At 36.7% G+C, this 26,444-nt stretch overlaps 4 protein-coding genes across 7 annotated transcripts; 1 reads left to right on the top strand and 3 right to left on the bottom strand.

The window, feature by feature from the left end:
* The first annotated feature begins 941 nt into the window (after positions 1 to 941).
* On the top strand, positions 942 to 3,437 carry LOC124398406 (carbonyl reductase [NADPH] 1-like). Its single transcript, XM_046868586.1, has 4 exons — positions 942 to 1,336; positions 1,449 to 1,629; positions 2,448 to 2,571; positions 3,139 to 3,437. The coding sequence occupies exons 1-4, from the start codon at positions 1,048 to 1,050 to the stop codon at positions 3,376 to 3,378; spliced, it is 834 nt and encodes a 277-aa protein (XP_046724542.1). The 5' UTR covers positions 942 to 1,047; the 3' UTR covers positions 3,379 to 3,437.
* A 2,218-nt stretch (positions 3,438 to 5,655) lies between these two features.
* tgfb1b (transforming growth factor, beta 1b) lies at positions 5,656 to 14,191 on the bottom strand. Its single transcript, XM_046867790.1, has 7 exons — positions 12,914 to 14,191; positions 9,772 to 10,035; positions 9,571 to 9,651; positions 9,305 to 9,452; positions 8,972 to 9,122; positions 7,939 to 8,049; positions 5,656 to 7,851 (listed from the first exon to the last, which is right to left on the bottom strand). The coding sequence occupies exons 1-7, from the start codon at positions 13,254 to 13,256 to the stop codon at positions 7,804 to 7,806; spliced, it is 1,146 nt and encodes a 381-aa protein (XP_046723746.1). The 5' UTR covers positions 13,257 to 14,191; the 3' UTR covers positions 5,656 to 7,803.
* Positions 14,192 to 14,914: 723 nt separating this feature from the next.
* b9d2 (B9 domain containing 2) lies at positions 14,915 to 17,896 on the bottom strand. Of its 4 annotated transcripts, none has more exons than XM_046867791.1 (4): positions 17,813 to 17,896; positions 16,702 to 16,804; positions 16,496 to 16,624; positions 14,915 to 16,413 (listed from the first exon to the last, which is right to left on the bottom strand). In XM_046867791.1, exons 2-4 carry the CDS (start codon positions 16,787 to 16,789, stop codon positions 16,100 to 16,102), a joined length of 531 nt encoding a protein of 176 aa, XP_046723747.1. In that variant the 5' UTR covers positions 16,790 to 16,804; positions 17,813 to 17,896; the 3' UTR covers positions 14,915 to 16,099. The 4 variants fall into 4 exon arrangements, with proteins under 4 accessions (XP_046723747.1, XP_046723748.1, XP_046723749.1 ...); XM_046867792.1 differs by having other exon boundaries at positions 16,496 to 16,621; positions 17,813 to 17,892; XM_046867793.1 differs by having other exon boundaries at positions 17,703 to 17,886.
* A 2,314-nt stretch (positions 17,897 to 20,210) lies between these two features.
* On the bottom strand, positions 20,211 to 21,167 carry LOC124398226 (odorant receptor 131-2-like). Its single transcript, XM_046868311.1, has one exon. It carries the CDS (start codon positions 21,165 to 21,167, stop codon positions 20,211 to 20,213), a length of 957 nt encoding a protein of 318 aa, XP_046724267.1.
* Between the last annotated feature and the right edge of the window lie 5,277 nt (positions 21,168 to 26,444).

Below are 26,444 nucleotides of genomic sequence, written 5' to 3'. Positions count from 1 at the left end.
CATTTTTTAGCCTTGTCCCTTGCGCACAGAGATTTCCCCAGATTCTCTGAATCTTTTGATGAAATGATGTACTGTAGATGATATATTTCAAAAATAAATAGTAAAGTCTACAATTTTATGTTGAGGAACATTGTAAATTGTTTGACAATTTGTATATGCAGTTTTTCACATTTACTTCTAAAACTCTGACTCTCTTACTGATCTTACTGACCTGTTTCCAATTAACTAATTAGTTGCAAAGTGTTTTTCCAACTGTTTAATTTTAATAACACTTTCTCCAGACTTTTTTTTTTTTTAAGACTTTTTGCAGCCATCAAATCCAAAAATTAACTATTTTTTTTTCTTTTAAATTTTTCTTAGTTTGAACATTTGATATGTTTTGTATCTTCTGTTGTGATTAAAACATGAATTTATGAGATTTGCAAATCATTGCATTCTGTTTTAATTTACATTTTACACAGTGTCCAAACTGTTTTTTAATTGGGGTTGTATATGATGATTACATTTGTCTTATTTGGGCCATTCGTGTTACTGTATTTCTAATTTCTAAGCACTTTATTATCCCCCTATGGTGATGATCCTGAATAAAATCTGACATGGGTAAATAGCATCTATTGTTTATTTGTATGCTGTTTTCTACCCTAGTAGATGCTAGATGGTTCAGATCACAAAAGTTCCATAAATGAAGTAATAAACAGACAGAAAGAAAATCGTTCTACTGTTGTTTTATATGAGGTGATTGAAAATGTTGCCACAAATCTCACACAAATGTGTTTCCCAACCAGCATAAATGAGTTGAGCTAAAAGCTTGTGTTTGATGAGTTTTGTCAATACATAAATGTAGCGTATGCAGGAATACAGGAAATTGTTCACAAACACTAAGTCGGTTCTCAGGATTCGGTTCAAAGCTATGAGTCAATTCCTAGACGGCACACGGTCGGCTCAAATTACACTGCACCCTAGAGAAGGCTGGGCAGAAAGCAGGCTGAGAGGAAGGTAGGCACTGGGTCGCTTAGTGAACCTCAGTGTAATTGTACAGGGTGGAACATGTCTATGAAGGTCGCTGTAGTCACCGGAGCCAACAAAGGCATCGGACTGGCCATAGTGAAAGGACTTTGTAAAGCTGGTTATAGTGGAGATGTTCTCCTCACTGCTCGCAGTGAAGCACTGGGAAAGGAGGCAGTGGAACTTGTGAAAGCTGAGGGTTTCAAAAATGTCGTCTTCCATCGACTTGATATTTGTGACCAAGGCAGCAACCAGGTGCTTGCAAAGTTTTTGAAGGAGAAATATGGAGGTCTGGACGTGCTCATCAACAACGCGGGAATCGCTTACAAAGGTTCATTCACACCTGAAATGTTTTTCATGTAGTTGTAATTTTTAAAAAAATGCACGTGCACAATTGTTGACCTGCAAAAAAAAATACACCACTTCTTATCTTTGTTTATTAGTTAATGCCACTGAGCCTTTTGGGGAACAGGCTGAAGTCACCATGCGCACCAACTTTTGGGGAACTCTGTGGGTGTGTCATGCCCTGTTCCCGCTACTGAGGTCCAACGCTCGTGTGGTCAACGTGTCCAGCTTTGTCAGCAAACAATGTCTGGATAAATGCAGCCCAGAACTCCAGGCAAAGTATGAAACCTAAAACCCACACTCATCATTTATTCTTTTTTAAAACTTGCTATTTCCTCATGTTTATATTCATTTATTCGTGGTCATATTATGCATGAATTTATCCGAACCAACAACTTAAAAAGCCTACAAAAAGCTGGGTCCAAAGATCAGAGATTACTTTGAAGTTCTATTGTTTTTATTTTAATTGATAACTGGAATAATCCAGGCTTTCTCCAGAAATAATTCAAACTAAATGATTAAATAAAATATTAAATACCCAAAAAGAATATGTGCCGTTTGTTGGTCACTGTTTAAATCTGAGTAATTTGACATTTGCAACCCTTTTGTTCAGATATTTCTCAAGATTTATCCTTTCCACTAAAGAATGCGTTCAGACGAAACTCCTTTGATTTTGATCTAACATGACTCAGCAGGTTTTATACAGAAGAAAACACAAACATCAGACAGGGTGGAGAAAAAAATAGCAACAGTTGGTGACAAAAAAAAAAGAGCTCTCTAAAGAAGAACACAAACCACCAATGACATGGCAGGAGAGAAGTACTCCACCCTCCACCCTTCAAAGAAGACTTTAAGAGAAGAAATGTAGAGGCCAGTAGGAATCAGACGGTGGAGTGGCCCATCCAATCACAAAACAGAACCATCCAATTACCACTGCCCACTTTTAGGAAAAAACCTACATAATATCAGATCCACTGAAATTGTACAGCATTTTTATGTTTATGGCTGCTTTCTAATACAGAAATAGTGATTTTATTTGTTTCTATCAATAACTGCCTTTGATTTACTGATGTATAATGATATACTGTTTGTGTTAGGTTGAGAAGAACCAATATATCGGAGGAAGAGCTCTGTTTAATGATGGGGGAGTTTGTTACTGCTGCACAAAGTGGAACTCATGAGGCTCAGGGCTGGCCAAACTCTGCGTATGGTACCTCCAAGGTACTGTTCAATGATTATGTAGAAAAAGATTTATAATGTGAATAATAACACAATACCAATAAATCCATTCAAGACATTTAGCTACCTAATATTTTCTAATCATTTTATGATTCTTATATTAACCCTAAATATGAAAATGGCCTTAAATAATAATAATTAACATTTTTTATAGTAGTCTGTTGCTTTGCTCTATGCTTTGACATGCTGTATTTTGCATTTAGTCCATCTGAATAGAGTCCTAGTGTGCTTTTCCTCTAAATGTAGTGCTGTAGTTTGGTCTACCCAAGGAAACATTTAACTGCCACCCATACCTAGTCAAGCTCTAGCATGATTTAATTGCTATCAGTAAACAGTTCAACACTGAGTTGACCAAGAGAATCAAAGATATGCATTGTCGGTTGAAGGCAATATTTTTGTAGAGCGTCCAAACTGAGCTGAGAGATCTTTTTTCTATAATCGTTTTAAAAGAGTTATGTAAAGCTTAAGAAGGCTTTTATGTAGGTCCAAAATGGTTAATTTAGCATAACAAGGAAAAAGTGACTTTTTTTTTTGTTGTTGTTGTTTTAGATTGGTGTAACTGTCCTTTCAAGGATCCAGGCACATGTTCTTAATGAAACTAGAGCTGGTGATGGCATCCTCCTCAATGCCTGTTGCCCAGGTTGGGTTAGAACAGACATGGCTGGTCCAAAAGCCCCCAAAAGCCCAGAGGAAGGTGCTGAAACTCCAGTGTACCTGGCAATGTTGCAAGAAGGAGCAAAGGAGCCACATGGCCAGTTTGTTTCAGAAAAAGTGGTACAGGAATGGTAGAAGAAATATAGAGTATAAAATAATGAAAACTGAATAAAAAATTGACTACTTTCTAATTACCTTTTGTTGGATAAAGCTGGTATGAACTCAAATAATCTGGTGGGAATTTTTTATTTTTTACAAATACATGTTTAAATAATAATAATTAAAAAAAATGGTGTGTGTGTATGTATGTGTATATATATATATATATATATATATATATATATATATATATATATATATATATATATATATATATATATATATATATATAATATAAAAAATCAGTATATATTCGTTATTTGGGTAATTTTTCCTGGTCATTCTATGTGAATGTTTTTTTTTACTGTGTGGAATATTTGCCACAAATCTGCCATTACCAACTCAAGGCTAAACATCTTGATCAACAATTTAATAGTATTTTATTTAAACCCTTAAAAAAAAAAAGATTAAATAATAATTTTATACCACAATCACTGCTTGTGTACATTTTGTATAACAGCATCTCTGACAACAGTGTTGTGGCACAACTTATTCACAGATCAAAAGGACTATGCATCATTTAATCTAAGAATAAAAACAGATTTTAGGCCTGAAAACCCTTTAAAACACATTTAAACATAGAGATCTACTGCTACAAGATATCACTTAAAAACAGTGGCAAGGCCAGATATTGAACAGTGAGTGATCTTGAATAAAACATTGTAGAGGAGGTTTGGGATATAAACTTAGATGGAAATGGCCACTTTAAAGAATTTGAATGATTGCAATGTAAAAGCTATTACTATTTGTAAAATGTGAGTATGGTATAGTAAAGTATAAAGCTAGTAGTCTTGTTCTTCTGACATTTTAGTAAGCCTATCACAGGATGGTCCCTCATCAGTTTTATCAAATCATTTCATTTATTCTTACACAAAAAACTTCAGATTTTGGCTGATAAATTTGAATTTTGATTTAAAATTCCTGTGATCAAAGATAACATGTACACTTCTTCCTGGGAAAGTCTTCAGAACAAAGCCGCTCTGGATAAGGGTGTACCCAATGGCATCTCTAGTGAGAGAACAAGGAGACTCTTTATAGTCTCTAGGATGTTTATAGTACCAATGCATTAGTAAGGTCAGGTAGTAACTTGTTTTGTGGATGTTCCATAACATTAAATGTCCACTAGAGGTCAGCATCTCACTGTTATCTAACTATTTTCGATTATGCATAAACAGGTGCTGATAAAAATAAATCAAAACTATATTATCTATATAGACGAAATAGTATTTAATCAAATGATCTTATAAAGTGGCTCAAGTAGTCACATTTTATTTATTTCTATTTTTATTTATTCATTTATTTAGGAGGGCTCATGATCAAGCCTTTGTTTAAGGCATCTCAAAGATACTGCTTAAGACTTTTTCTAGTCATGCTGGTGGTAGTCACATGAAAATGAGTCACATGCAAACATTTCTATGAAGAAATGTGTAATATGTCTTTTTATTATATACTCTCACTTATATACTGAGTTTGCTTCAGGTAAAAACAAAAAAAATGTGCACTTATTTGCACATTAGAATGGCATGGTGGTACAGTTGGTATTATTGCTGCCCCACATTTCTCTGGTTCGATCTTAAGCTCAGACTGTGTGTGTTCACTGGCTTCCTACCACCTCCAAACAACATGTTACTAGGCAGATAGGCTATACCTTATGAACAGGGTAAATGTCTGTGTGCCTATTGTCTTTTATTTTGTAACAGACAATAGGCACACAGACCAGTGCTCAGTGATAACGAGACTGTGGAGGCAATAATGATACAATAAAGAATTATACGTGTGTCAATTGGTTCTTTGCCAACTTATTCTTACAGTTGACATTACAAGAACACGTGAATCTAGGATCAGTAAGAGTGGCTTTATATTTTCCATGTACATATTGCAAAATAAAAAAGTTTGAAAGTACACACAGTTTTCTTGCATCTCTAGTAAGTCATTTGTGCAAAGTTTCAACATTTTGCACTTTTTACTATATTGCCTCAAACCAACCAACACAAATATAACATCTAAGCTGTGTATTATGGTCCCGCAGATGACTGATGCGTCAACAGGATCATGCTGTGTGTTGTATGTTTGCTGAGTCTATAATCACAATAATACTTGTTGACAGGATATCTGCTTCCTGAACACCTGGAACAAATATAGAGATGGGCTTGTGTAATATAATATTGCACACTTGTGCTTCACTTTGAGAGAGTCTCCAGCAGTACATTTAACAGTAGGTAAAATTAGTTAGATGATAACAATAGCCTTAAGTATGGGTTTGTTTAATGCTTTACTAATATTCACATGTTTGTGTTCAAGGTTTTTCTTTTACACACATTGTCCAAGCAGTATGTTTCAACAATAAGCAACAAAATTAAATTTTAATATAAGTCTTACATGAAGTATAACATTTGTTCAAATCTGAAATTCCCAAATGTAAGCAAAGACAGAACTGTTATCAAGTGTTCTCACAATTCACCTTTTCCAGCTCCCAATACATCAGATCCTATCTTATGCTGAAGCTGCTTGTTTATAAATCAGCAGGAGCAACACTGGATGCATCCCGTCAGCTGTTTAAAGACCAAGACAAGTTGCTTCAACAATTAGAATTGGGTTTGTTTTCACTTGACTATCAAGCCCTAAAAAACCAAGCAATTCTATACTAGCCTGGGAAAGCTTAAGACTTGCAAAACAGTCTAAAACATAAATATTTGAGCAAAAACAGGAATTAATATTTAGACTACTTAAACTTTGCTTTGTATCTGTTTTGAGAGACTGCTCTATATGGAGCATGTCTAACAGACATAGTTAGTGTAAAGATGCCTAAAACATTGCTGTCTGAGTGTGACTTCCTCACAAAGTGTCTTAATACATTGCTAGCTAGGTGTTACTTCCTCACACAAAGAACACAGAGCTTTGATGTTGTTGGATAGCTACTTACTATATTAATTCAATTTGTGTTCAGATGCTGTTGATAAGGTACCTTTAAAATGTACTATAAAGTGCACTATAGAACTACTTGTAACTGATAAAGAGGCAAAGAAGACACCAATTTAAATTCAGGAACTCTAATATTATAACTATTTATAAAACAAAATGCCAAAATTGTACTATGTGAGAACTCTTCTTAGTCCACCACACAATTACAAACACTAAATACAGCTGTGCCGGAAGCTGGGAAAGAAAAAAATGTGGACTGTTTGGAGTTCCCCAAGGACCTGTTTGGTAAGAATGCCATAGATGCAGCTAAATACAGAACCGATAAAGTAATGTCCTACACATGTATAATTAGTTTTGCAAAAATCAAGCATGCATTTACAGTGTTTTTCAAACTTAGCAAGTGCCAGGATACATGGAAGCATTAGGGTTTGATCATCATATATTACAAAGGCAATGGCAGTGCATCCATAAGGGAACAATGTACCTCAATTTTTCAGCAAATCATTCACAGTCCATGAATTTTATTTATGCTGAATTACAGATAACCAATCAATCAATTTTCAATGGTTCGATTTGACAAATAATTGTACTATTGATTTGGTCTTCGTTTAGCTGTATCACAATCAAAAGAAAGGCATTCCCTGCCCCACTTGGCTCGATAGTGTTATTATGGCACCTAGTGGTCAGGAATGCAAACTGCAACAGGTACTTATAGAGGCCATAGTGCCCCAGAGGGCAGTTAATATAAAGGTTGCCAGATTCTTTGATAGTTTTCACCCAAATATTTTTTTTTATGTGCTCTGCATATGATCATATTTTAATGGCAAACAATTAATAACCAGTGGCAATGTTTTTTAATCATGCTTTGGCTTTCTTTCTTGCAATGATGTCTTATGCCAAAACAGGTTAAAAAATAAATGCTAAACAACCAGTGCAAATGAGAACGTGTGCACATTAAATACAAACCTATTAAACAAAGCAATTCATATAAGTGTATTCTGAATTGCCTGCTTCTTGGAAATCATTTGAGGAAGTAAATCCTAATGTCACTGTTTTATCCTAAACACGTACCGCTACAGCATGAATTCCATTAACAGATATATATATTTTATATATATATTTAAAAAAAAACATAACCAACTTGACAGGTTCAACAGGGCATGGCCATTTGTTTGCTTGTTAAGGCCACATATAACAATGAAAGTGTAATGTACCAAAGACAATTAGACAAAAATGTTGCCCCTTACAGTTCCATCCTATGTTTTAACTAGTATATTTTTATATATATTTTTTTTTTTCACATACATAAAGGAATGAACAGTGTGAGTCTGGGAGTTTAAGCGGGCAAACATTCACTAAGAAAAAATAAGAACACAAAAACTTATAACAATAATTGAATGAATTGTTCCTCTTCCTTTCAACACATTTTAGTCCTCTTTTCCTTTCTCTCTACAAGAGACTGAAGACTGCACATGTCGTTCAGCTACATTTGCAGGTCTTGACAATCATATTTGACAGTTGTTCTACCTGTGGAAGAGCCAAACTATACCAGTCAGATTGATTTCTTATTTCTTTAAAAATAGATGAAATTGTGGTGCATAATGTTATACTAGCCTTGTGTTGCCTCCCCACATAGTACAGGATGGGTAAAGGATCTAGGACCTGTGGTACACAGCAGGGTTGGGCTGATGCTCCAGGATTGTGATGTTTATACAGTGCCAGCACCTGTTTATAATAATGCAGTTTTTACAGAGCGTTCTATGCATGAGTTCATTGGTAGAACTAGAGCAGGTGTTTATGTAATACATTTAACCATTCTAACACTTGTTTCTCTATAGTGGTGCCCTTAATACTTCTTGCATACTTCTACAAAAAAAGTACTAGATATTGGAAAGGATCACTAGACAGAAAACCAAAAAGACCCTATTTCAAAGTTCTCAGGGCCAGCCCATAATAATTGCAAAGCAGTAAACTGAAATATCTGCTTTAGATGCTCAGATTTACCAACCTATAGTGACTGGATATAATTAAAGGAATTGACTGTATGGTGAAATAATATATACTCTCAGATTATGGTTTGCTCAATTACAAGAAACAATTTCCAGCCCGGCAGGGAAAAGTACATTTAAGTTGGACCAAAATGTCAAATGTGTTTTGCCTTTCCGTCAATGTTCATGCAGAAATGGACATGCAATATCCTGAAGAGGCCCCGTGCAAGGTTTTATCCTATAAATAACAGCAAAACCTTGTCTTGAAAAAAAAAACATTTCTTTTGAGGTTTCACAACTGGTTAGCAGAAGATTTCGTTTTTGGTTTTTTTTTCCTGCAAATCATGACACATTGTGTAATATTTCTTAATTATAGCCTATAGCCACACAGTCTAGTGTGTATAATTATTAGTATTAAATCTATGTTCAACAGTGACCTTAAATCCACATCCTGTTTATTATAGTAGTGTTTTATTCCTCGTATACCACAGCAAAAGTCTGTAAATCAACACCTTCTGTGCAGAATTCAATAGCACTTATATGTAATACATATATAGTTTATTATGGTATGCATGTCTTCTTGGGAACGAGGCCTTAAATAAAGTTCAAATAATGTCAAAGTTTTAAATCATTTCCATTTGTTCAGCTATGCATGTTACCTGTGAGTATTTATTTTCCGCGTTCCAGACAAATGAACAGGAGCCAATACAGTAGTTTGCATAGTAGCCAGAGGGTTCATGTATCCATTTCCAACCCAGGTCTTTACGGAAGTCTATATACAGTCTTCTCACACAGCAAACATCTGACTGCCTGAATAAACCACAAGGAAGAAACAATAAGGCGAATGAAATAGAGTAAAATAGGAGAGATGGAGAGAGAGAAAATACATAAACAATACAGGTTTTTCAATACAAGTTTAAGGATGCATCAAGTATGGAATATTTAATTGGATTTATTCTGTGTAATAGCATCATTTTTTTTAAGTGCTCAACTCAGAACAAACGGCATCTCCTGTAGCTTGTCGTTTAATCCGTGAGCTGAGATGACGGGCGCGATCTGCAGGAAGTGACATAACCAGAATATGTGGCTTTGTCATTTTGGCTTGTAAACCTTCTGTGTCTCCTCTCCCACTGGGTATCCCTAAATGTACATTAAACAATACAGGATTTTATTTTTTTTTTAACAACACAGATACACATACTAGAAACATGTACTCAGTATCATTGTGCTTTTTATTACAAATTAATTTATTACAAACCTGAAATTTTGAAAAGCATATTTTTATCAGTCTCCCCACACCCACAATGCAACTTCACTTCTAGTGCTTCACTCTCTGTGGCTAAAACAGTACAATTAATCAGCAATGCATGTTATTTAAAAAAAAAAAATAGCAATTTACACTTCATTACAATTTATTTCTCTTCTAGTCCTGATTTTGTGAAAGATTAAATTAACTTACCAGGATTTTGTAGCCAGTTTTTCACAGTCTGTGTCACGTCAAAAGATATCCATTTGCCGTTCAACTCATTGGTGATGGTATGTGAATAGAGATACCGAGCCTTATCCCCAGAACCATAATAAAGCTCCAACCTCTGCTCATTGCCAGGAGCTATGCGAGAATCCTTGATAAGAAGACGGAGCTCAGCCTGGGAAACCATAGGGTTTGCGCCCAAAACGGCTTTCATTGCAGTAACGTTGAACCGCATCACACTTTTATTTTGAACTATAATAAAAAAATATATATATATATATGTTTACAATTTTGTCCTTCTAATCAAAGTATTGAAACTGACAACTAATGAATTAAACATCTCCATCCAGTGAACTTCACCAATGAACTTTTCCGGCTCATAGGTCCACCAGTTTTGGTTTGTTGGTAGACCAGACTGACATTAAATGGGTGCCAGATCCTTTAATGCTACACTACTTAAACTACACAATGGTACCTACTGTCTGTCCTGAGATGTCTGAAGTAAGATATGTATATATTAAGGCCAAAAGGGAATAAACATTTTTCTGAATTATTTCATTTGAGCTGTTGGGGATTTTTGTTTGAATCCAGGTAGAAAGCCAATGAAGAGAGCAGTGAGAATGTCCATAGAGGAAATAAAACTAAAAGAAGATCTAGTTTTTACCCTTAACACCTTTTTATAGTAAAAAGGTGGAACTAGATATTTAGTCCCAGTCAAAATGCACACAAGTGTAATATAAAACAAAGAGCAAGTATTATTTCTGGAACCTACTTTAGAAAGAACCCAAAGTTGGCAGAGGAGGGTGAAGGTTTGGCAGAATGCCTGTTGCTCACCACCTATCCCAGTGTGATGCAAAATTATCTGTCATTTGTTACAGTAATTACACCCTGGCTAAGGCACTGGGAAAATGGTTTACACACCAAACCTCCCTCTTCAAATAAGTGCTTCTGTGCATTTCACTCTATGTAAACTGCAGAGAAGTGTAATGAAAGAAGAGGCAAAAGACTACATGAATGGAAATACGTATAGGAAAGAGTGTAGTGGTTGTTATAGTAGTTTTTTATAATGTCTGTAGTTTTCCAATGCTCTCAGTTCAAAACCAACAGCCAGGCATGTCCAACCTCATCGAATGATCTAAATTACAAATCCTAAAACTAGCCTCCCTACAATGCCATAGATTAGGACCCTAAATTAACTTGGATATTTAAAAAAAATCATTGGAATGGGGAGAAAATACAAAAAGTGATTATTTGAAGTGATGATAATGTGCTATAATAGAAAAAAAAACATGCCATACTATACCATCACACTATACTGTAAAAGCAGGTAATAGGGGAAAATACAAAAAGTAATTTCAAGTGAAGATAAAGTGGTGATCGAAATTTTATTTTAAAAATACTCTAGGAAGGAATAAGCTTAAAAACCATTTCCTCCAAGTATTAATGTTCCTCTAATTTAGTAGTATTGCAACAGTTTCCTGAGAAAGCCTACAAGTAGTGTGGTTAGGGTTTCTGATAACTATGACAGACAGGTCTGCAAAACTCCCAAATGTTTTTTTATACTTGTCACGCAAGAGTAAATGAGTTTTACAATAATACAACTCCCATATTTACTCTATTATTACTATCCTACCACGGTGCTGTTTATGATTCTTGAATATGGTTCATCAGAAGCTGATGATTAAATGATCTATAACCAGCTCTGAAAACAGTGCCTGCTGTAATACCATTTTCTATAGTAAAATATTAAAGAGTTACTTGTATGATGGATGAACAAAGCTGTGAATAAAACAAAACATATAAAAAGTTTAATGGAAAAAGTTTGTGTATAAGAGTTTTTCTGTAATTAAACTTATTGTATTCTTGTTTTACTAATTTCAAGACAAAAAAAAAGAGAAAACAGGATCTACTTTGTTTTATTGACATTCCACAACACTAAATCTAACTATCAACTGTGTAAGTGTGACTGCCTTTTTTAATAAATAATCATATATCTTGACAATTTCATGTGATATGCCGAGAAAAGAAATAAACTCTTGGGGCTTTATAATTGGTCACTTTAGTGTGGTAACAATTACTTGCACTGGGCTGCATCACACTACGCTATTGTACTTTTACTTCCACATTTATGTGTAGGAGATGTAAATGTACAAGCAGTAACATTTTTTAGGCTTACACTGACTATTGCATGCATATATAATTTATATATAAAAACTTTTTTTTGTCCTTTAAGGAAGAAAAAAACCCTTATATGTCTCTACATATAAGAACTCTACAGTGGTGTTTCCCTGTCAGAAAGGTTTTTTTTTTTAATGCTAAGAACCCTTTTATCCAGTGTGTGGTACCAGTTCCAACTTATTGGAAATGTCATACACACACAATTTAGCTAAACTTTCTTGTTTTTTAAATACTCTTCAAAAGAAATGGGCCTCCTTAAATAGTTTAACTTGTTCTACATGGAAATGTTAGTGGTTTCCCCAAGGGACAAGCCAAAGGAACTACTGTGGGTGGTAGCGTCCTGTCTTCGATATCACTTGCTGGTTAAAAAATTGCTGTACATTGCTAACAACTAACCGAGCAACTTATTAATATCAGACCTGAGTCGTCTACCAAAAATCATTAAAAAAAGAAATATTTTCATCAGAAATGCCAGCTCTAACATTAGGCTATAAAATAAGCAAACATTTTATTTTAATTCATCTAAGAAATGATTGACTTTACTTGCTTTAACTGCAGTGTTCTGTTTAAAGTCGATATGCTTTCAATTAATTTTTTTTTAAATAATGATCATCGTCTGGCTTTATAGGATAAGAGTTAAGTGATGGACATGTGCACCAAGATAGCAAACACAAGCTGGCCAAAGGACTATTAAAAGGAGGATCTGAGTCACTCCTTAGCAGCCACTAAGCACCCTTCCTTCCTGTTTGTGGTTCTGCTAACCAGTGTGAAACCTCAAAAGAAATAGAAAAGGTTTTGCTAATAATTACAGCCTGTTATCATTGTAACTGTTATATATTTTTATACATCTGTTCATATAGAGCCTTTGGCATTTTGATAGAATCATTAAGGAGGTATTTGCTCTAATGGTACTTGTTATACTGATATAACCATTCAACCGGTATATACTCACTCTCAGTCATGTTAAACCTATGAACCTCCTTTGCATAATACTCCTCCTCCTCTTCATCAGGAGAATCCACATGCTCTGTGTTCTGCATCAGCTCCTCACTCAACTCCACCGTGCTGTTGTAGACGGACAGGACCTCCGCAGGCACCTTATCTCCCTCTCCTTCATCATCATCTACTGGTTCTTTAGCCAGCCGTAGTTTGCTGAGGATCTGTCCACGGATGGCCTCGATGCGCTTCCTTTTCACAAGCTCCAGGTTTAGTGGTTTGCAGGTTGATAAAGTGCTACAGTAGCCCACACATCCCATTAGGCACAGTAGTGCCAACAGCAAACTTTGTGCTCTCATTGTCCACAATGGTGCTGTGGGGCTGTCGTTTTGCACTCTGAAGAAATCTCAGGAAGTTCAAGACAGAAAATATGTTTAAGGCGCACACGTGTTTAATGCGTGTTCCATTTCAAGATTGAAAAAAATTTTTTTTCCATTAGCTGGTTGCTTGAATTCAAAACTTCACGGTCAGAATCAGACTACACTACACCACTGTGAAATTGCTGCCCATATCTGTCTTGCTGGCAGGCAGTATTGCTGAATCGGACAAACACACGGCTCCCACAACGAAGTCTTTTAGGAATGCAGTGTGCTGGCACACAATAAACTGAATACAAGCTAAAAACGAAAGTCTCTTAAAACATATTACTTACAACACATGAGGCAACTTTAACAGCATTGAGAAGTCTAAGTGTATGAAACAGCTTAGTGTGTGTTGCTTCCTTGTTTCATATGCCTCACTTAAGTCTCAAGTTAAGGGGTGAAAGAGGAAAAGGAAGCAGCACAGCTTAACATAAAGGACACAAAACTTCCTTTACTGCAAAGCAATTTCCCCAGTGAATTTAACCCGTTAATCACACAGTCTCAGATGCAACGTTCAAATCAGCATTTTTTTTTTTTTACTTCTAGCTCACATTAAATATGTAAATGCTTGTTTATAGCAATCTTTGCAGCAATCAAATGATTTGAGAAGATAAACATAATCTGATGTGTAAAGTACAAAATCATACAACAAACTGATAAACTTATCTGTAAATTTGGCTGCCAGGTTTAAAGATGTAGTGGCCAACTTTGATGCAAGTACAAGGTAAATAATTCCCTCCAAGCAAAAAAGCTAGATTGCACCTAACCCCATGCCGACAGCACACACAGTAGCATAATCCCCTGGCGTTAGATCAGCTCTGTCCTTCCCTTCCTCCCTCCTCTTCTCACTCTTTTTCCTCTCATCAGTCATTGGTTAAGAAAAAAACAAAAAAAAAAAAAACGGAAAGAAACTTGGATGTAAACAGGACACCATGCCAATATGCCACAAGCGACAAACATCCACAATGTAAAAGCTGTTTCATGAGCACGTCCTTGAAAAAGGTGAGAACGCTGATGCGGCAAAAGCTGCAGCGGTTCCTATTTTAAGCCCGATCAACGTTGTGTCCCAACGTTTGGTTATGTTCCACATCTATCTTCAATCTGACGTTCTTCCATTTTCTGTTGTACTAACTGCTATTGCTTGCTTCAGTTCACTGAAGAAAAAAATGATTTGTAAAGAGCAGAACGTTCCAAGCAAGACAACATTGGTAAACCACAACTGTTTTTCCACTTTCTTTTACCCTAAGAGAGAGAAAAAAAAAGTTCCATACAGCATACTAAAACGTCTGTAACGGATCAAAAGGTTCGTTTTTAGCTCGGCCTTGAATTTTCTATCATCGGCAGAATATATGCATACATTAACGTAGATGACAATTTCTATAGATATATGCAGTCATTACTGGCTTCTCCAGCAGTTTAATAAGCGCCATTAGCCACTCATTGTGGTTCCATAAAAATTATAAAACAATATGGTTTTATTAAAATAACATAAACCAATAAAAATAACAATATAGTTCTGTTAGAGGAAAATGAATTAGCAATCGAGTGGGTCGTAACATCGTCAATAATTTTTTTCATAACAGCAAATCCCGAAGTGTATTATTCATCTTATTTTACTGCAATTTGTCTGCAAAAATGTATAAATTTGAAAACAAAACAAAAAAATAGACACTTTCAGAATAACCCATCACCCAAATAATATCTGCTCAGTGGTGGTCACTTTTCATTCCTTCAGATGAGGTACAATTGTAAACTGCAGTGCAAAATCAGAAGCCATAACACGATTCGGAGGGATCAGGTCATTCAGTACTTACTGTTAGTCATGTTACAATATTAAATCATATTCCATATTATATGCTTTTTTGTGTGATTTATGACCTGTAACAGTGATGTAAAATGATAGGAAAATGTAAAAAAAAAAAAAAAAAAAAAAACACAAACAGAAAAAAAAAATCAAATCTTGTAATATTTTAAACGTAATATTGGCTTGTATACATTAGTTTGACTAGAAATTTATATACTATACATTTGCACTGTATTGTCACAAAATAGTGAGTAGTGAAAAACCATTTTGAATTAAAAACTAATTTCCACAGTTTGGTATATCTGCATATTATACAGCCAGCGGGTGAATATAATTAGATGTCTACATATATTTTGAAGGAATTATGTCACTTGAGGTGTAAACTGAGAATGTATACATATAAAAAAAAACTTTAAGCAATCAAATGTTTAATTTGTTTATAATACATCAGAAATACATTCAAATTGTGTATAAAATTAGTCCAAAATTTTACAGATTTATCAAAACATACAGGTCAAATTTATTATCACTGCATCCATAGATGCCTTACAAGCCAGAAATCAGCTGACCTTTACATCTTCTGTGAATAAAAATATAAAGTCATAAATCCACTACTCCACTATAAGTGTAAATAAAAGGCTGGGGGTAGGCAAAGCAATAGTCCCAATTCCCAGCATGTTTCATGTCTAAATATAAGATTTTATTTCTAGTTGCTCTTAAGGGAAAAAAAAGAAACGTATCTAATAAGCTAATCATTCCAAATACCATCGCCTAATGACCTACAAATGACCAAACTGGGAAAACTGTGGTCTGTTGACAGTCGTTTTTTTTACAAGGTGGAGAAATTCTTGTGCATTGAAGAAATTTGATCCTGTCAAAAAGTTTTACTTCTCCAGTGCAGAAGCTAATAAATTTATGATTTGAAATACCTCTCATTACAAGTTGCTCTCTGAATATCCTCACAAATCAGAGTCTCTCAGCTCTCTACGCCGTATCGGTCAAAATGCCGTAGAATGATGCACAGCTCCAGTTCTACTGTGCCCATAGCCTCTGTGTGGAGCCTGTATCTGTCTGCTCCGCTGTAAATGAGGTCAGGAGAGCGAAGCTGAGGTCCTCCGCCAACAAACATTTGGGCCAGCTGTTCCTGCCACGTGCCCACTGGCCTCCATGTGACACACTGCAACCGGTGTTGGCCTGGGCTAGAGGGCACATGGCAGTAGCCATAACCATATAGCTGACATCTGCCAAAAGAGTCCTGATGCCAGACCTGCAGATGAAGCTTTGGCCAACCTGGAAAACAAATGATAAACCAAGTCAGCAGTCAGACAACAGAAGAAAAAAGTTATAAAATCAATACAAAATGTTAACCAACCTTGAAGGCCTTTAGTGGAGTAATGTAAATCAATAGGATGACTCCAGTAAGCCATTTCACCTATTTGGGGTATGTCCACTTGTGTCTGTCCCTCCTTTAGACCAGATAAGAGTTTCCATGCTCCTCCTGCTTCAAATGACATTACTATCAGGCATGTTCATGGATAAAAAGAAATCAAAATGTTAAAAAATGATATCAAAGGGCACCTGTGTGAACGCCCCACTTGCAGAACAGGCTGCTCTCTGGGAAACCGCTGGCCCCAATGATCTGCCCGATTATATGCAGCTCTGCCATATGATGTGCTTTGCTCTATGGAATTATCACAACCGTAGCATTAGAGGAATTTCAGCCGACAGCAGTTACCTCCACTGAATTGTCATTTTATTGTTATACCAATTATATTACATTACTGATATCAGATCATTATGAATGTTAAGAATAAATACAGGAAAAAACACTTGACAGTCGAAGATGATTATTTCCTATAAAGATTATTATTATTGTATGGTAATTATTCATTTAACCAAGAACTGTTTGTTATACTTTTATAGTTATGGTTAAGGTTATGGACCAATCATGAACACATGAACTCCTGTTAATCGCTTATATGGTTTACAGCTTGTTAGATAAAAACTGTAAAGCACAATGGGGTTTCTTCTGAGAACTTCAATTTATAGCTTCACCTCAAACAAAGTGCTGGAGACTCCATCCATACCTGTTAAGTAAGTATAGCCTTAAAGAAAACATCAACGACCTTTTTTGTTTGTTTGTTTTATGTGTATTATTGTTAATATTATATTATGGTACTTCTGCCATGCAATTCCCTGTGAATGAAACTGATTTGATCTGAATGATCAATGGACCAAATGATTGATATATAGGTGGCTTTTTTTTTTTTTTTTTTTGCAGCTGGCAGCATATCCAGGGGTCTTCTACAGCTCCAATATTCAGCTAGTGCGCCGCAAAGCCCAGCATATAAAAGCTTTTGAAGGGAACAAGCTCTATCTTACAAGGAGCTTTTTAAAGGGACGTGGAAAAACATTAACTGATAAAAGTCTTGGTCGATAAAATGTGGCAAAAACAAGCACTAGTTAAGCAGTTATACTCTCCGTTCGATAATCCGGCTACATCTGCTAGTTAGTCAGCTAGTTATCTGCTAACATTGGGGTCTTAGCATGCCAAAAAAAAATTACAGTTACACACATACCCAGGTCCGTTCATTAGCTGTTAAACTGATGTAATCTGTTGAAAAGTAATTGCTAAACTTGCAGTTTGCAAACCCTAATTGTTTACTCTCTTGGTACGCAAGAACCTTACTTCCTTAGCAACGACTTCCTCACTACACGAGAGGAGCGAGTGATGGTCAGGCGAATCGTCGGCGCCACCTGGTGCTTGAATAATGACATACCAGTGCGTCTCTGAGCACATTTAGCCACAAATAACATAACCTAAAGTTGCACGTGTTTAATGATAAATGAATAACAGTGATAACATCATAATAGCACACAACGCAATGATATTTCGGATCCATCGAGACCAGTATAGTGAATTAAGTGGTAATGGTGGCATCCCTACTGGACACCTTTGGGATAAACTGGAATGCTGACTGCACCCCAGGCATCCACAGACAGACAGACAGACAGACAGACAGACAGACAGACAGACAGACAGACAGATAGACAGACAGATAGATAGTTTGATCAATCGATTTATCTTTATTGTCATTGCACAAAAAGACCTTTTACAGTACAGAAATCTAAAACAAGATTAATTTAAAATACCTGACTGATATTGAATATTCAATTTAAACCAGCACCAATATTAAATAGCACCAGCATCAGTCAGTAAAATGTATACCATGTAGACCAATATTTAATGACAGATCATTTTTATTTAAGTTTATTACTTTACACACTGCCAGTCAATTTTTTTTCAACATTGTATTCTGAGGTTCTTGTGGTCTGTTCAATTTTGGTCCCACATATAAAGCTAAGATCTTTGTAGTAATTAACAACAAGAGACACTTCACAGGCCATTTTCAGATCCTAATTGTCTTTTAATAAAATATAATTAAAGGCAAGTGCACCTGGAGTGCAAATGTGTTAAACACTCAGATAAATGACTTTTTTATTACAGTATATACATTCTTTATGAATTTCTTTTGCCTACTGAACAAACAATAAAACAATAAATAAATGAATTAATGAATCTCTTTAAAATATATAATAAATTAATCTCTCTTACATCATTGAGCCTTGAGTATGATTTGTGCTATATAATAAATCATTATATTTTCTGGGATACAAAAGTAGCTGAACACATGATTGAAGATGAGTTCTGCTTTTTCAAAGGTCTAGAGATAAGGCATAAGGAGGCTAGGTCCTTGACCATTATGATAAGCATGTTTTCACTTCTGTCAGATAAAAATAGGAATCTGAGGCTATCGTGGGACAAGTTCACTTGAACAGTATGAGATTAAAAAGAATAATCATCAATATGTTCATCAAATGAATTTAATCTGAGTAGATGCAAATAAATTCAGAAAAAATTTTAAAAATGTAAACTCTATCCCAAAGCTAACTATAACTTTTGTCTTATCGTACATATTAAATTGTGTTGAGTTATACATTTAGAAGTGATAAAGATTTTAGTGAAGAAATATGCTCCTTTGTCCACAGAAAGAAAATCCCACCTACGGGGCTCACAAAAAGACAAGCCAGAAAGTCATCAGGCCAGAAGGTCATCCTCTATATGAAATTCTCTGGTAGGCTGTAAAGGAGGCTATAGATACACTGAATGCTTGTATTAGTTGTAATAAAGTAAACAACCCCATGTTGGACAGCAGTGAAAAAAGTGTGGACTTTTTTTTGTACGTTGGTGTTCACAATGAGGCAGGATCTGTCATGGTACTGTCATATTACCACCCTGGTGAACAAAGTCAGTCAGCTTTTTTTCCAACTTACATGCTCAAGGAAATTTAAACTGTCTTCATTGGTGCTAAGGAACCTTAAATCACACTCTCCAGAAGGTGATACAATCAGCAAAGCACACTATCCACACTTACCTGCAGTCTATCCACAGCAAGTGAACCTAAACCAACGCCTGAAAAAAGACAGTGAAGCACCTGAGTCAACTCTTGCAGTCAGGAAATTGCTTCTACTCACTGTGGGCCAACAGAGAAAAAAAAGGAGAATATTTTTCCCACAGAAAATATGAGCCATCAAACAGAAGAGCACTATGGACTAGAGCTTGTGCAATGATTGTGCACAACATATACTGCCCAAACAACTGTACACATAATGGAACACATCTGTACTTTATTCACAATGTCATTCTGTTTCAGCTCCTGATCTCTGTATTTAACATATATTTTTGTATTTACTTGTAATCTTTTTTTCTTCTTTGTAGCAGTACAGACGATGTACCAACGGTGTATGTAAACTCCGCAAATTTCTAAAGCTTTTCATTGCATGTTCAACTGTGTGACCAATAAATTTGAATGTGAAAGAAGCTCTTATTTTATTAATACACAGATAAAATATATGTAATTTCCTTAGGCACATCATACATTCTGATGTTAGATTAAATCATTAGATTCTTTATCAGGATCTAAAACACCCCATCCTTTGTGTATGTACTGTATGTACAGAAATACATGTTTACATTTATTTACATACAGATCAAAGAAACATAGTTCATTGTTCTTGTCTAATCATTAGTGTTTTGTAAAAGTCACTAAAGGCACAACTTTCTTTGTGCCACAGAACATGAAATTCTGTTTGAACAATGGCCTGAAGGTGTCATCCCTCAGACCATAGATGAGTGAGCTGAGGCAGCGTGACAGGACCACCACTATGAAGTAGGTAAAGAAGCGCACATGTATGTATATGGCAGGTGGCAGGCTTAAAATCATCGACTCTATATATTCATAGAGAAACGACATGAGTGAGAGGCCAAGCTGCAATGAGTGAAATATCACAGTGCGCAAGGCCTTCTGGGCAGAAGAGGTGTTAGAGGAGGCTTTACGGGCCTGCTGCAGGATGGCCACATATGTGTAGAGCAACACAATAGCCACTATGATGAACAGCAGAACTTTGAATGCCACACTCCTGCCCTGCTGCCAGGGAGCCACCATGACCTGTGCAGTGGCACACAGTGTAGGAGACAAGTAAAATGATGGCTCTGCGAGGAGGAAGAAAGCAAACACATCAATTAGAACATCAGTGAGGCCCAAAACCCACACCATAGCCATAGCCACGTACACTCGCACCGGCGTAGCCAACTCGCTGTGCCGCAGTGGAAAACAGATGGCCGTGTACCTCTCCAGGGACATGACAGCCAGGTTCAGCGGTGCATTTACAAATGTTGATGTAGACAGAATCACAATGCAGGCACAAGCAGCACGCACCATCATAATGTAGAAGGAACTGAGCATGTAGAGCAGCATGCCAATCAACAATTGAATGGTGTCAATCAGGAGCATGTGGGTAAACAGAATGTAACGTGGCGTCTCACAGAAGATTGCTTTGGTGCGCAAGGTGAACAGCATCACAATATTAATGTAAATGAAGAGCAAGTGTGCAAACACCACCAAGAAAGTCCTTAAGACCTTCTCCCCTGTAAAGGTCACTCTAATAGTCGGCATATCAATTACGGTCAAAGGACCAGACATGTTGGCCATCAGTAATCCTGCAAAAAAAAAAAAAAAACAGAATTTCTTATAGCAAGTGGTTTCAATTGTAAAAAACAATCAAACACTCCCAGTGATCACAGCACATTAGTTTCATGGTTACATACAAATATACAAACAGTGAATGTTCTACAAATATGTTCCAATATATTTAATCTAGTAATTTGTGCTTCTTATTTTTGGGCAGTACTTTTTATTATTATCATTTTTTATCACTTTTCCTACATTAATTAGGATTGAAGGTAAACTGATTATTCAACTTCTTAATTATAGACTATTGTAATTTGGGTTGGTTACACTACACACACTGCTGTTTTCTTTTAGCATTTAATGTTCATTTAAAGGTTCAAAGCAAATTTTTACAATTTTTACAACTACTGGTGCAGTAGCTAATCCAAAGAAATAAATTAATAAAGAATAATATTAAACAAACATCCACTAGGGCTAAAAATGTTACGGTGCTGACAGGGGGTAAAAGTTATTTATGTGGATAAACAACTAATTGTATAGCTCAATTATCATTGTTTATCTCAATTTAAAGGTTTATTAGTTATACATATTGTTTACTTCAGTTTTTTTGAAATAGCATTTCATATTAAACAAAGCTAATTGCCAGTTTTTTATATTAATTTCTTTTCACATTTTGCTTAGAAACCCAATTAGAAAGCCTAACTATATATTATATAAGCAGCTAAAGTATTTTTAAAGATTAAAAAATCTAGAAATGTAGAATCCACCCACAGTGTTATGTGCTACTCACACCTCTGCTCTAGCTCTGTGTGACAAAGGCCACTATTTAAATATACCTCATCTCTCTTACATCAGCGTGCCTTGAGAGTTTTATGTACCAAAAATATCTGTGTCGATAAACATTGTCGTCTGTTTTTTCCCATATGTCAATTGCTTAGTGTGCACCCATAAAATATTCATAGCGCTTCACTTTTTCCACATTTTGTTATTTCACATCCTTATTCCAAAATACATTTTATTAATTTCCTCGAAATCCTAGAATCAATACCCCATAATAACAAATGTGAAAGAAGTTTGTTTGAAATCTTTGCAAAATAATTACAGATAAAAACAAATCATTATTTGCTGCCATATTCTACCATCTGTAATGCATCAGCAAGGTCTCTCCGAGGCAACTATTTTAAAGCAGACTAGGTTTTCAAGATGTGCTCTTCAAGCAGTTTTAAAGAAACACAAAGAAATGGACAGTGTTGAGGACCGTAGATGCAGTGGTCAGCCAAGGAAACTTAATGCAGCAGATAAAATACACATCATGCTGGAAGTATTGATGATGTTTTCCAGACAAGAGGTGGTCACATCTTAATACTTCTATTTTGGTCATTCTATTCTTTCTTAATTTACAGCATTTCTTTCACTCCTGCCTAAACTTTTGCTCAATAATGTATGTTCCCATAATGTAACACACAATAAAAAAAATCAGTACAGTAGCAGTGCAATATGCACTAGCAATACAATACAACAATGTACAACTATTTACAATTTTGTTTCTGCCATCCTGAAAATTTAATAGCAATCCGTAACTAGAAAAGGCCTATGGTCCAGTAATTAGTGAAGAGTAAATTCATTGAGGAGATCAAGGTAGGCCACCATTATCCCTGGCATGGACAGGTCAGGTGAATGGACCACAACATCATACTCAAGCTCAGACAGTTTGTTGGCCCCTGAATTGGGCTTGATTGGACAGACCATCTCTGATGGGCCTCTCAAACCCAAAAGCTTTATAAGCAGTGAGCTTTAAGATAGGGAACATGACCCACTGCCTTTCCACAAGCTTAGGCTCCAGCAGACACTCAAAATAACATTACTACTTTATAAAGTATCCTGCCAGGCTGAAAATGCTTATGCATCCATGGTAGAATTAAAGTAATATGTTATTGCACTGAAAGCACTGAAGTGGGAGCAGATGCAAGTGCTGGGTAAGAATGTTTATTATAAAACAAGCAAACAAATACAAAATAGCCGGCAAAAACTGAAAACAAGAACGATGAAACAAGAAACTGAAAGCAAGATCATAAGCCATGAAATGTGAATTGTGAAACATAAACCACTTGAAAATCAAGAGAAACTGAAGAAAATAAAATTGGAGAATGTTTAAAAACAGAGTATAAATACAAAGCACAAATGACACAACAAGGGGTGGAGACAGGACAATGATTTTTTACTTGCACTTAAGTATTCACAGCCTTTGTTCAATACTTTGTTGAAGCACCTTTGGCACCAATTACAGCCTCAAGTCTTTTTGAGTTTGAAGCTACATGCTTGGCACATCTATTTTTTGCAGTTTCTCCCATTCTTCTTTGCAGAACCTCTAAAACTCCATCAGGTTGGATGGGGAGCATCGTTAAACAGCCATATTTAGATCTCTCTAGAGCTGTTCAATCAGGTTCAAGTCTGGGCTCTGTCTAGGGAAACTCAGGGACATTCACAAAGTTGTCACGTAGCACGTAGTCACCTAGCTAGTTTTCATCAAGGATGTCTCTGTACATTGCTGCATTCATCTTTTACTCAATCCTGACTAGTCTCCGAGTTACTGCTGCTGAAAAACATTTTTGAACAGTATTGAAAGGTGATGAGCGGTGCCTGGTTTCCTCATTACATGACGCTTGGCATTCATGCCAAAGAGTTCAGTCTTTGTTTCTAATGGCCTGAGAGTCCTTCAGGTGCCTTTTGGCAAATTCCAGGTGGGCTGTCAAGTGCCTTTTACTGAGGAGTGGCTTCTGTCCAGCCACTCTACCATACAGGCCTTATTGGTGTTGTGCAGCAGAAATGGTTGTTGTTCTTTGTTCTTCCTCTTTATTCTGAATTGGGCAATTGATGGCTTAGACTTTTTTTGGCATCCATAATTTTAATTTCATCTCCCCTTACTCACGTGATGTCACTCCAGGTTGTTAGTTGTCAGAAGACACAATTATTTAACCACAGAAGTGGACCCAGGAGATATTCAGGAGATGAGATCAGTGATTTCTGTGGACAGGCCACACTCTGATATACCCAGAAAAATTAAATGTGAGACAACTGTAGGTTAGTCTTCAATGGGGATTGGAACATTGGTGCAACATTGTCTTCATGCCATTGGGCCCTTGCAGGATGCCCACTTCAGGCCAGTGTCATGAAAATATTATCACACCAACATTGACCCAGCAAATTATGCTACAATCACTGGACTAGTAAGGGCCAGCGTTGCTATCCTTCATGGTACCTGGGATTCACTTTATGTCTGCTACTTGTGTGACTTGACTGTATGCCACAGCTAATGTAGGACATCAAATCCTGCACCGGTAAATGCCACAATAATTATTATTAACAATGAATCATTGCCAATATTTTTTTGTGGTTGGTGTAATTGGTGTATTATTTCCTGGCTCTCACACACCACAGACGGAGGCTAGTTTACGAAGCAAACCAACGAGCAGGCAGAATGCAACAAGAAGTATGGGGATAACGTGGATGAGACAGAGGGAGTCAAAGATGGAAGCATGACTGAGAACATCTCCAGGTTACATATGGCACTGAAAGGGAGTGGCACTAAGGTCAAGGTTATAGAACATGATGAAGGTAAGTGGGGTGGACCATCTTCCAGTGTTGCAGATGTCATGGAGAGACACTTCAGCGGAATAAGCCTTAGAGGCTGCCACGCTCTGGGTTGATTGCACTCTGACCCTGAATAGAGTGGGGGCAACCAGAGGACTCATAGGATGATGCGATTGCATCGATAATCCACCTGCTTAGAATCTGCTTATTAGCAGGAAGGCCTCTCCTTGGAGGTCCATAGCAGATGAACAGCTGTTCCAAATTCCTCCCTGGACTCGTACTGTGAACATAAGTGTTAACTACTGTGGAAACAGCTGGTTTAACTTTTCATGGTCTAGGGCCTGAAAAGAAGGAGGATAGAATAGATAAAATAGGATAGAATGCCATGGGACAACTAAGGGCACCTTAGGGATGTAACCTGTTTTAAGGTACAGAAAGGCACTTGCCATGCACAGATTGAACTCCAGAAAAGAGGGGCCACTGAGAGGGCCTGTAAATCCCTTACTCTCTTAAGAGAGCAAATGGCTAAGAGGATCACAGTCTTGACTGTGAGGTGCCTCCAAGATGCGTTGGACAACAGCTCAAAGGGGGACTCGGATAGACCCTCTAACATGACGGCTAAGTCCCACGCAGGCACTCTAGGTCGCACCAATCACTTTAGCCTCCAGGTGCTGCAAAGAAAATGTGTAACAAACGGATCTCTGCCCAATGACTGTCCCGCCAAGGGGACATGATTCACTGAAATGGAATCGCGTAGACCTTGAGAGTGGCCGGAGCCAACCCTTTGGCGAACTGTTCCTGGAGGAATTCCAGTACTAACCCAATTAGGCAGTTAACTGGATTTAATTGGTGCAGATCGCAACATACACTGAACTGACACTATCTCGCAGCATACGACCTCCTCGTGGAGGGAGCTCTGGATTGGAGGATGGTCTCTACCACCTCGGTGGAGAGACTGGAATCTCAGAGCTGTGCCCTCTTAGGGGCCACAGCTACAGCCTCCACAACTCTGGGAGGGGGTGAACTATTGCGCCCCTTTTGAGAAAGGAGATCCCTCTTGAGAGAAATCTCCCAGGAAGGGTGCACGAGAAGGGCTACCAGGTCTATGAACCATTGTGGTCCCACCATGAGGCCACAAGGAGAAGACGGACTCCATCCTGGCGAACTCTATCCAGAATGCCCGAAAGCATTGACATGGGGGAAAGGCATACATCCGTAGCCTTGGCCACGCCTGAGCAATGCCGTCAACACATGCTGAACTTTGAGGTCTGGTAAGAAATGGTAGGAAATAAGGAAGTACCCGGCAAAAGGCATGCTTTTGAAGCATGCGAATGCCTTCATTTTGGGCAATTAAACCCACATGGGGGTTATATATATATATATAATGTGAAAACTAACTTAAATTACACTGTTTTTTTAATTGTACAGATAAAAGCAATACATCATTTGAATCTGTAAAGATGTAAAGAAAAATGTTTATATACTAATAACAACAACAAAATGCTTTGCTTTTGTAAAATGAAGAAAACAGACCGGGGGCACTCTCTGCTGTCTCTGTCATCTCTTTTCGTATAACAACCTGATTCTTAGTGAATATTATGCCTGTGAGGCAAGTAAGTATTCGAATAGAAAGCTTAAAATGTCTACTTTTAAATAAACCACAGAATTTTCTCTGATTATGTAATCCGTACGGAAGTT

This window comes from Silurus meridionalis, chromosome 15 (genome assembly GCF_014805685.1).
Source record: "Silurus meridionalis isolate SWU-2019-XX chromosome 15, ASM1480568v1, whole genome shotgun sequence".
Lineage (NCBI taxonomy): Eukaryota > Metazoa > Chordata > Actinopteri > Siluriformes > Siluridae > Silurus > Silurus meridionalis.
This window is presented reverse-complemented; position numbering and strand designations above follow the sequence as displayed.

Excerpts from the sequence above, each read along its gene's own strand:
- LOC124398406 (XM_046868586.1), top strand. The coding sequence starts at position 1,048 with ATGTCTATGAAGGTCGCTGTAGTCACCGGAGCCAACAAAGGCATCGGA. Across the intron at positions 1,337-1,448 it reads CGCGGGAATCGCTTACAAAG|TTAATGCCACTGAGCCTTTT; the intron begins GTTCATTCACAC and ends TTTGTTTATTAG. Across the intron at positions 2,572-3,138 it reads CTGCGTATGGTACCTCCAAG|ATTGGTGTAACTGTCCTTTC; the intron begins GTACTGTTCAAT and ends TTGTTGTTTTAG.
- tgfb1b (XM_046867790.1), bottom strand. The coding sequence starts at position 13,256 with ATGAGAGCACAAAGTTTGCTGTTGGCACTACTGTGCCTAATGGGATGT. Across the intron at positions 9,652-9,771 it reads AAACTGGCTACAAAATCCTG|CCACAGAGAGTGAAGCACTA; the intron begins GTAAGTTAATTT and ends GTACTGTTTTAG. Across the intron at positions 8,050-8,971 it reads CGGAAAATAAATACTCACAG|GTGCTGGCACTGTATAAACA; the intron begins GTAACATGCATA and ends TATTATAAACAG.
- b9d2 (XM_046867791.1), bottom strand. The coding sequence starts at position 16,789 with ATGGCAGAGCTGCATATAATCGGGCAGATCATTGGGGCCAGCGGTTTC. Across the intron at positions 16,625-16,701 it reads CAAGTGGGGCGTTCACACAG|CAGGAGGAGCATGGAAACTC; the intron begins GTGCCCTTTGAT and ends TGTCATTTGAAG. Across the intron at positions 16,414-16,495 it reads CTCCACTAAAGGCCTTCAAG|GTTGGCCAAAGCTTCATCTG; the intron begins GTTGGTTAACAT and ends TTTGTTTTCCAG.
- LOC124398226 (XM_046868311.1), bottom strand. The coding sequence starts at position 21,167 with ATGTCTGGTCCTTTGACCGTAATTGATATGCCGACTATTAGAGTGACC.